The sequence below is a fragment of the Drosophila miranda genome, chromosome 2 (assembly GCF_003369915.1).
Source record: "Drosophila miranda strain MSH22 chromosome 2, D.miranda_PacBio2.1, whole genome shotgun sequence".
Classification (NCBI taxonomy): domain Eukaryota; kingdom Metazoa; phylum Arthropoda; class Insecta; order Diptera; family Drosophilidae; genus Drosophila; species Drosophila miranda.
The window spans coordinates 24,242,286-24,252,825 of NC_046675.1; the positions used below are offsets into that span (position 1 = coordinate 24,242,286).

At 44.2% G+C, this 10,540-nt stretch overlaps 1 protein-coding gene across 1 annotated transcript; it reads left to right on the top strand.

Annotated features, from left to right (window-relative positions):
* Window positions 1-1,992: 1,992 nt before the first annotated feature.
* Window positions 1,993-4,497, top strand: LOC108157716. Its single transcript, XM_017289886.2, has 2 exons — window positions 1,993-2,089; window positions 2,154-4,497. The coding sequence occupies exons 1-2, from the start codon at window positions 2,075-2,077 to the stop codon at window positions 4,437-4,439; spliced, it is 2,301 nt and encodes a 766-aa protein (XP_017145375.1). The 5' UTR covers window positions 1,993-2,074; the 3' UTR covers window positions 4,440-4,497.
* The last annotated feature ends 6,043 nt before the right edge of the window (window positions 4,498-10,540 follow it).

Below are 10,540 nucleotides of genomic sequence, written 5' to 3' on the forward strand. Positions count from 1 at the left end.
GAACGATCGATCGGTGGATGGTCGGATGGATTGGCTCCTTTGCTGAATAGATCACTCAACCAAAATGAATTATTGATGGACTGATCAACAATAAACACAAAAAACTGAAAGCAAAGAAGAACTGTAAGGAGGTGAGGGAACTCTCCGAGATGAAATGTAACCAGAGCTTTGACTTAATGTGGCAGTTCAACCAGATCGATATGTCCATATAACCGAATCGAATCGAATCAAATCGATCGTGCTGCTCAAGTTTTGTGACTTTGTCAAGTCCTCCTCCTCCTCCTCCTCCTTCTGCTCCTGCTCTTGCTCCTGCTCCTACGGATCATTTGTGATATATTGTTTCGGTAGCAGTTTGTTAAACGTGATCAATTTTTAATTACCCATCATCATCATCCATCCAGGCAAGCACCGATCGGTGATCGGCGATCGGCGATCGGTGATCGTCCATCGACGATCCGTCGTCCGATTGTCGTATCAATCGCACCGCACAGAATGTAACTCGGACGTTTGTCGCATGTCATTCAACGATTTATGCCCTCTGAGCGACTTTAATAAATGTGTCTTTGCCGCTTTTGGCCTGCACTCTTGGTACGAGCCTCCATCCCTGTCCGATCCCCATTCCCTCCTTCAGTCAAGGCATCATTGATTGAGGCGACTTTGGCACTGATGATATGGCGCCGTTGTCTTCGCCTGCTCCAGCTCCTGCTCCTGCGCCTCCTCCCTCCCTACCTCCTTGTTCCTGTCCCTAAACGGAGCGTGTGTGCGTAAAATGTTTAATTAGTTTTGTCTAATTAACACTTGGAACATGGCAATAGCGACTTGAAGTGTGCCACCAGAGGCGTGAACATCAAAAGGTAAACAAGCGGCAATGGCTCGTAGGAGAGGAGGTAGGCAATGGACGTGCGTACCTCTGCAAAGAGCTAAGAGTGCTCTAGAAAGTGTTCCTTATTACGAAATGTTTGTGGAAGTAAAATCTTTGTCATGGTCTAGAGGAGGAATCCTAGTATCTATCAGAGTGGACTTACCTTACAAATGCTTCCGCAATTAGTTAACCCTAAGCCCTTCAGTTCTTGCGATCAGAGCATTCTAAGCGATCACGTAACTACCTTCATAGACAGACATTTCCCCTAAAGCTTTGTTTCATCTTCCCCTTTTAGTCTTTACTTTGGATTGCCCTGGACCAACAACATAATTTCTACATCTACACACGCCCATTTTGCCACCAGGCTTCCACAGATTGGGAGCCAGAGCTCCCAGAAATCCAGAGTCTAAGGTCTTGGGCCCTTGGGCAGCACACAAATGAAAGAGAACGCCCACAGCACGCGCCAAACAGACAGACCGGAGGGAGCGACCCAAAGCGAGCCCAGAACCGACCAGAAATGGACCTGGAGATGGAGATGCAGAATAGAGGGAGCAGCCAAGCTGGCTGCCAAAACTCCGGTGGAAATATTTGCCACTTGAGTTTATGTTTGTGGCTCGCTCTCGGCTCTCGGCCCCCGGCACCCTTCTGGCCATGGCTCGGTCACTTGAAGTTCTTGGCTGGCGTTTATTTTTGTTTTGGTACGGGGCGCAGAGTAACAAATTAAAAAGTAATTCACAGGCGCAGCATAATTAGCTGCTAAGTGACACTAATGGGGCCGCAGTTGAAGCACAGTTGCAGTGCCTCCAAAACGCCCCCAGCCCTGCCCGTCTCCGCCTCCGTGTCCGTGCCCCATTCTGACTGCACTTTTTCGGTTGCTCGGCGGTTCGTGGTTCGTGGTGTGTGGGCAAAGTGGAGTTCTCCGCGTGGTGATTGAGGGGCGACTTTACTTTAAATTTTCGGCTCCGTTTTCGACTAATTGAGTTTGGTGTTTCGTGGTCCACACGGCTCTTGGCTCCCTTGTGGCTGCCAAGTTTTGGGTTGGCCGTAATTGATGTGCCTGATGAAAGCAAAGGTCATTATTGTGATGAAATCGATGGAATAGAGAAATCTAGAGCTAGGGAATTGCTAGATAATCTCAGGAAATCTTGTAATTATTGTCAAGTTAAGTCGGGAAACTAAACACATTTCACATACAGCTACACGAACAGACATATGGTCTATAAAATGGTAAGTTAAGAAGGGAATATTCTATGTGTACACACCTGATTCATAAGCATCTTCACACCAAAAGCCCCGTCCTGGTAAGGAAGGGAACGGGTACAGGCATAGTCATCTACGGTTGAAGGAGATCTTTACCCACAACGTTGCTGCTGAACTCCACAAGGAAGATGATAGGCTCCATACTGAAACGACGCGCCCCAAGGAGGGCAAGGATGACGAATATAGCAAAGAGGATAATATACACTGTATACAAAAAAAGGACTCCAATAAGGGGTATACCGAAGAAGTCGAAGAATATTCCATAAAGGATCACTATACAAAAAAAAAAAACTCTAACAACACAAAATTTACTAAAGAGAAAACGTCAATCGATCCGAAAATCGTCAAGGCCTGCTGGGAAAAAGCAGATGAGTATGTGAATCAAATCATAAAAGCTCAGGATGCTGCTATCGACCACAATACCAATGCATCGGACAGAGAGATCAAGGAAAAGGCCTCCAAAAGGAACTTCTATCACAAGGCAGAGGCCCAAATTAGACCAGATATTTGCAACTCCTCCGAACAGCCTTCCGAACAGGCAAATGATTACTCTGACTGCAACCTCAAAGAAGAAATAGACTCTTCGAGTGATCAGGATACAACGGCTTGTCCAAGCGACCAATCCACTGACAATTCTTTGAGCTACAGTCAAGTATTTAGCGAGATTTACGAAGAGTCCATAACGCGTCAACAGAGGGCGGAAAAACTCTGTCGTGCCTACAATCTGAGTAAATCTCCAGACTATGCCGAATATAGGTCCTATCGAACGGACGAAGAATCGGAGCCATCCACATTCAGGAGTTTGAGTTCCGAGTGCTTCAGCGATGTTGCACGTAATCCCGAAAATACTGATAATCAAGCGACAGATGTGCTCAATTATGATAGCATCAAAGCAAAGATCGTCGCCTCTTTAGAAACTCTTTATAATCCCGAACATGAGGAGCAGCAAGCGGGTCCGGAAGAGGAGACTACAGCTACAAATAGTACTGTCGATTCGGAATGCTCTAGCGTTTCTGGTAATATATCCCAAGATTCCGATGATCAGTCTAGTGGTGAGCTCGATTACGATGCTCTCATTCAGGAGCAATTGAGGATCATAAACGAGTATGAAAACAAGGATGCCCTAGATAGCGTGAGGAGCTCATTTAGACGATCGATAACCAGCGATGTGGTAGAGTTTGATTCAGGGCAGAGTGGAGAAAGTGAAGCGCAATCGCATTGTAGCTCTAATGGAGAACTATCGCCTAGGCTTTCACCAAGGCAATTAGCTAGCAGCTCGAGCTCAACAAGAAGCCTGAAAGAATTAAATGCAGGGCCAAGCCAATTATATTCGTTTCGATCTCTCAAAGACCGGTGTGAATACTCTTCTCGTGGAATATCAAGAACAAAATCAGAAGTATTCAGAAAAATTAACGAGAATATCAGCCCTCAGAGAGATCAACTCACGGATCAGGAGGAGATCGCGGAAGCGGAAAGCAGTGACAGAGATATGACAGATGACACCGACTATCGAACCTACAGCGACAGTTCCACAACATCAACGATATCGCTAGCTTCCGTACGAACAGATTGTCTGTGCAGCAGCACACGTCATCATCATTATCATCATCATCGTCGTCAGCGTCGCCTTGAAAGTGTGCCCAAGGCATATCAAGATCGTGGAAGTAGTCCCATTAACATTAAGACGGCGCGATTCAGCCCCATGTCGGAGACAGTTGACAGTCAAAATGAGAAAAGTAAGGATAGTTTCAGTACCAAATCGATTGCTTCCATTGCGGTACAATATCCCAGCGATGATGAGCAGAAGGTTCCGAAGAAGTCCCGAAGTCGCTTGGGTCTAAGTTTCTACAATGCTGATGAGGCACTGATAGAATTGGCAGATTTCAGTTGTCCTTTGGTCATGGGTGAGAATTCAGATTACTTGGACCTAACGATCTCCACCGATGAGGATCACATCAGTGCTAAGCTATTGGCTGCAGCTCTGACCTCCAGAAGTAAAAGTAGGAGCACCAGAGCCGGAAGCACTCCCAGAGATGCCCATGAGTCGATCATGAGCTGTAAGCCCAGAGTAGCGTTCAAGCGACGCTCAGAGCCGGAGGAGGCCCACTGTAGGAAAAACCGTTTATATTGGATAGCCGACAGCATTCTGAGTGACTCTTTGCAAAGATATCAACAAATAACAGTGGAATACGAGTTGGCTAGGGGAGATGATGATGATGATCCATTACATTTTGATATCTCTCGCGAGATTCAGACATTGGAGTTCAACAAGAAGTTCCAGCATCAGCTGCAGGCTCTCAAAGAGATTTTTCAATGAATCGTTATAGCCAATATATATTTTGTATGTTTACCAAATACAATTACGTGACATCGAATAAGGCTAAAACTCATAATTTGTTCACTGCACACGATTTCAGTTCAAACAATGGCCAAGACAATTCCGGGCAGAATGATTTAAATGCTCCAAATGTTGGCTGGGAAATGAGGTTGCAAGGTGCCTGTGTCTGCATTGGGGCTGGGTCTGCGTCTGCACCGGGGCTGGGGCTGTGGCTGGGGCTGGGTCTGGGGCTGGGTCTGGTCTGGATCTGGTTGAGGAAACTACTTGAAACTTTCAGCAGTAGAGCAGCCGCCTGGCAGTCTGCTTGGTTCGTTTCTGGGGTCCTATGCAGAGGTGCATAAATCAACTTTAGTGCAGGCCAAGTATCTTGCTGAAGGGCGCAGCTCTCAAGTGGGAGACAAGACCTGTGTAGAGTACGAGGCAGAGGCATGGGCATGGGCATGGGCAGGGTAGCTGACTCTGAGCATAATTAGCCCATGGCTACTGTTAGTCTAGTCGTGCACTCCCCATTTGCTCGTTTTCCTCCCCCCCTTTTCATGGGGAGTAGACCATTTATTTTCTTTACACATACTAAATATGCTGGAGTTGTTTACATGATCGATCAGGAATCGGGCGGCACCGAGCACTGACGGTACCATTCCCTAGGTACCATTATGCTGCCTTGCATACTCGGGATGCACTTAATTGCTAACCAAACACAGATCTTTGGGCTGCAATCGGTGGTGGTGTAGGAGGAGGCACGCAAATATTGTTTTAAGGCACATCAACATATCTCACCTGCCTAATGTGATCCGCATATGTACGATATGTACATAGATACTCTCGAAACTGAGTGAGTGGTGGTGGGCTTGCATTCGTTCCATAGTTTTCTCTTATAATGAAGTGCGTCGGGATATGTTTATAATTTACGATACAATTCCTTGGGTTTGGGGAGCGAGAGAATCTAATCTGGCGATTAGCTTTTCCATTTCGTTTTTTTGGTAGCTGGTAGTTTCGTTTTTGGTAATGAAATGGCTACGTGATCTCTTGGATAGAACTTTGGCTCCTGATTAGATAGATTATTTTGAGAGCAACCTCTACTCAGTCCACACATTGCCTAAGGGATCACTTCTTCGGTTAAATTCCCTGCCCAACCATCGCACTCTCTTCGCAACCTGTTGCCGGCGATAATCTAACTGATTCCCAATTTCCATCTAAGCAATTTCCCACACGCACTGCCCACATGGATACCCGATGAGGCCCACTTGACTCTTGTGGTCATCAGGTGAGCGCACACGGCATAATTTAGACAATTCCCTTCATTTATTATGAAAAATGCACTCAATTTATATGACTTGATTATATGCGCCTTCCTTTTTTCCCCATTCGCGTTGTCCATTGGCCATATTTGCTTAAGTCACCGCATGCCGCCCAATGCCATGACATGGCCATGGACATTCTGCCGGGACATGGCCTAAACAAGACTGCGACAACAGCATCAAGAAGTTGTGGATGAGGAAGATTTGCTCCAGGCGCACCCCACGCCAATTTATTAAAGCCAACACCAAGAAAATGTTCCCTGGCACAGGTTCTCCTCTGGGTCCCCTTTAGTTCTCTCCGGTTCTCCTTGGTTCTCCTTGGTTTTCCTTGGTTCTACCTGGTTATCCTGGGTCTGGAGGCCATTGGATATGAAAAATTGCACTATACGGCCAGGGCGCATATGCAAAATGCATAATTCATTTAACATTTTGTAAATCATTTGTTTGAATAGCACGATGACGATGATGCGCGGCTAGCTCCCATAGTTCTCGCGGCTCGATCTACCCCTCGACTTGGAGCCCAGCAACAACCTGCCACAGACGAAGCTCCGACTCTTTTTGGCCCAACTGTTAAGCTATTCGTCTGCCCTGACAAATCGAGAGTTGAGTCAAGCCCAGTCCGGGCAGAGTCTCTCTCTCTCTGCTCCAGTCTTAGCCGCAGTCCTGTTGCAGCTACACAATGGCCATGACGATGCGCAAATATAATTTCACAACTGTCTGCACATGGTCCAAACGAAACGAGACACACCATATACTCAAGGCAAAGCTACACTGAAAGAAATCTGACAGGAAATAAAACAAAATTCGTGTTTTAAATATAAAAGATGCCTTCTTCAATGCAAAAAACGTTGATGTGAAAATTGGAAATAAATAATTGATCTAAAATAATTACTAACTGGAAGACAAAGTTTTCTGTTTTTCCTTTCCAATTCTTATACCATTCAATATATAGGTTACACAAATACTGCTCCACCTATGTAATGACCATAATTGTATCGCCCACAATTGCAACCAAATAATTTCTCTCAGTGCACCAGCGAGACGAAAGCATCTGTGTCCGAGGTCTGGCCAGGGCTCAGCCATAAGTCACAACGCCGCAACGACTTTTGAGGCTGGGGATAAGCCTTTTTATTATTATTTGTATTTATTTTCTTCATCTTTTTGCCGTGTTGTTGTGCTGCTTTTTGATTCCTGTGAAATTTGCATGAGCTGGGATTCCGATACCAACTCCAACCCAGTCCCATTCCCAATCCCAATCCCTAGTCCGATCCCGATCCCGATCGTCCAACGAGCTAATTTCGTTTTGTGTGTGCGAATATTGAAAAATTACAAAACTTTTGATGGGGACTGGGAGGGGGATTGATGCTGCCGGCCAGCCGGCCAGCCAGCCAGCTGGTCCCTCTGTCCCTTGAGATTTCTTGGGAACCCAGTTTCTGGCTGGAACTGCCTGTAATTTTAATGATCTTCCACTGACATCGTAACTCAATAAGCCCCAGCGATCGTTCCAGACAGTCAGTCTGGGATCAGCTCGCTTCGCCGATCTTCGGCTTTCCCATCCAACAATTTATCATCTTTGGCTGCACTTTGAAAAGTAATTAAGGTTTCTCCCAACATGCGTGTGGTCATAGGACGGATGGATCCATACACCAGGATGATGATGGGGCTGGCTGGCTGGTGGCTGGGTGTGTACCCAAAGAAAACTATTGTAACTTGAGTGTGGCGTTAAATTTTTGATTAAAAAACTATTAGCCAAGTGTTAAAATTATCATTATCATTATCGTAAATGTATTGTTATGGTGCCAATGCGTCTGGTCTGGGCTTGGTCCAAGCTGTTCCAATACTTTTATTTTTTGTTTAGCAAATTAGGTGTTCCGCTCCGTGGCTTTTTGGATTAAATTATTGATGTCTTTTGTGTTCTTGAATTGCTTTGATTGCCGCCTTATGGCATTTCTAAGGTGGGAATAGAAGGATGAGATACATCCATTTTGGACCCATAGGGAATTCCACTTGGTTCCAAACTATCAAAGTCAAAAACGTTGTTTATTAATTCCCTTATGGCAAACTCTAATTCCCATTAGTAACCACTAACTGTTTACCCGACAACTGTAAAAATAATTAAATTAAAAAATGACAACCGCGAAAATTAGTTGACCACAAAAGCCGCCAAATTGAACCACAAAAACCGACAGCAAAAAAAATCACAATAATGAAAGCAAACCACTAATAAAATATATAGCTGTAGAGAAACCATAACTAGTATAAATTAATTTATGTAATTTAAATGTCAGACCATATTTAAGTTTGGAACAAAAACCGAAAATTAGACTTTACAGCGGGCATGGCCAGTGAGCGGAGCGGCATGTGTTCGCTCAATTTAAACGTCCGGGGGCCCTGTCACTCTCCCGGGCCGGGTCTTTGCCTAGGCAATTCCCCAGTTGGCTGTGTTGCACCTCCCCCTGCCTCACCCCCCTCTCTTCCACCTCTCTCTGTCTCTCTGTCTATGTGCCATTCTCCTACCTTGTCTATGAGGCAAACTGCCGCCGCAGTCGTCGGCCGTTTCCGTCGTCAATTTATAAACGCGTTCAGCTTAAATTGCAACAAATAGTCGCTTATTGAAACTTAAATTGTGCCGACACAGAAAGTGAACGAACCAGCAAGCAGTCGAACTGTTCACAGAGCGAGAGCGAGAGCGAGAGGGCTGCAGCGGACCAGAAAGAGACAGCTGGAGAGCAATGGGTTTTGTATGGGTTTTGGGTTTTGTGTCAACAAGTTTTTCTCTCTCTCTCGCTTTTGGCCATTTTTTGACTCGGTTTTTTTTATATTTCTGTTCTGTGTCAGTCGTTGACGTTGTTGGGTTTGTTGTGTGGTCGTGGCTTGATTTGTTTAAAGGTTTCTGGTTCTGGACCTTGGGCCTCATGGACCTCTTTCCATGGGAATGAAGTTTTGTATGATGTTTTGATGTGTTGTTTGGATTGAGCTTTGGTAGGGGGCGGTTGATCATTGAGTGATGTTCTGGTACTTATGCAAAGTACGATAGAAGTGGTTTAATCTCTTTTAAATATTCGGTTTACGGTTATGGGTTTAATTTCATATAAGTAAAGACCTATTAGGGTCAAAGGAAAACTTAGATTAGAATAGATTTGCATTGAAGCTGATAAAAGGAATGAACTTATCATGTATGTCAGGATAAATGGATAATATACTAAGAATTGGGTATTTATTCAATCGAATAATTAATTAATTACATTTCGAAACACGTTTCTACACATTCAACCAATCAAATCGTATGAAATATTCCGTACAACTTTCTTGAAGTGCAATTTTTGACAAGTGCAATTCAGATTTCGATGCCAAAATCTAAGCCAATCCAACATTTCTCTCAAAAAATTAGCTATATAAGCTCCTCCATTCTGGCCGTAAACTCCAAACGAAATCAAATCGAAACCAAACTCGTTTTATGGCCACCTTTGGCTGTAACGAAAGGGGACAGGGGATAGTGGAAAGAAGACGGCTAAAACGAGTGGCATCCAGATACAAAATTTAATTGCACGCCACAACATTTTTCTGGCTGATTTCTTCCTTTAATTTCAATTCCACACACACACCGCAAAAGGTAGGGGCTTTGGGGGCACCAGCAGGCACAGCAAATCTCATCGACAGCCGGCCGGCGCAATATAATTTCTTTCGATTAATCCAATCGATTTCTATTCAATAAATCAAAATATGAATTCGTTATGGCGCGACCCCTCGACTAGCCTAGACATCCTCTCCGTCCGCCCGTCCGTCCGTCTTTCTGTGAGAGTGTGCGCGTTTGAGGCACGTAACAAATTGTTGGGTTAATTAAAAAAACATAAATCGTTTGATTTCGTATCCTACCTTCTATGGAGTACATGGTACCGGCACCCCGTACCCGGTAACCCGTAACCGGCGCTCTCAACTGCTAACAAACCGTGGCAGGTCTTTTGACGGCCCTTTCATCATCTCGAATCTACTGAAATTCTTCAACAAAGAAATTTTTGGTAGAAACAGAAAATAAATCAAAAAATATTCGCCCCGAAAACCATTTCACTTTGTATATTTTTTGCCTGGGGTTAGTTTTTGGCTTATAATTTATTTTTGGCCTGGCCCTCCTCTGTCATGGTAATGTTAATGGACATCGCTTAGCCCCGTAAATAGTTGGCCATTAAAGTATTTTGATGGCTTTTAGCCCCTGGAAATTTGATCCGATCACAAACGAATGAAATAAAATTTGTTTTTGCGAGCCTCCACTGAACCAATCAAAACAAATTAACAGCGGCGTGGCTGTTTTTCAATAAATATTCATGACGGAATTCCGTCAAATAAAATGGTGAAAAAACTCGAATCGACACAGCAGCTGGGTTTTCAAATAAAAACCGTTTAATTAACAGATCAGAAATTTGCAAATTTCATTTGCATTTCAATTCAAAACGGAACGAGTGGCATGGAACAGAGAGGAGAGCGTTTGTGTGGGAACCATATCGATTGTCATGGAAATTAGTTCAAGGCTGGCACTTGGAGGTGGAAATGGTAATCGAATTAGATTGATTGCTTAAAGTGGTTTGAAGAATATATGGTATTTGAGGCGGATTGAAGTTTTGGGCTGAAGTTTTCCTTGTTTTTAATCAATTGAATTATACAATTTATGGCCACGTGATGTTCCAAATGGTTTAAGTCTGATTTAGTTTGTGTTTTACATGGGTTTTGAGAGTGGTTTAGATTGAATAATCTCCCTTCTAAAGATAACCTTAAGGTCTTTGAGAA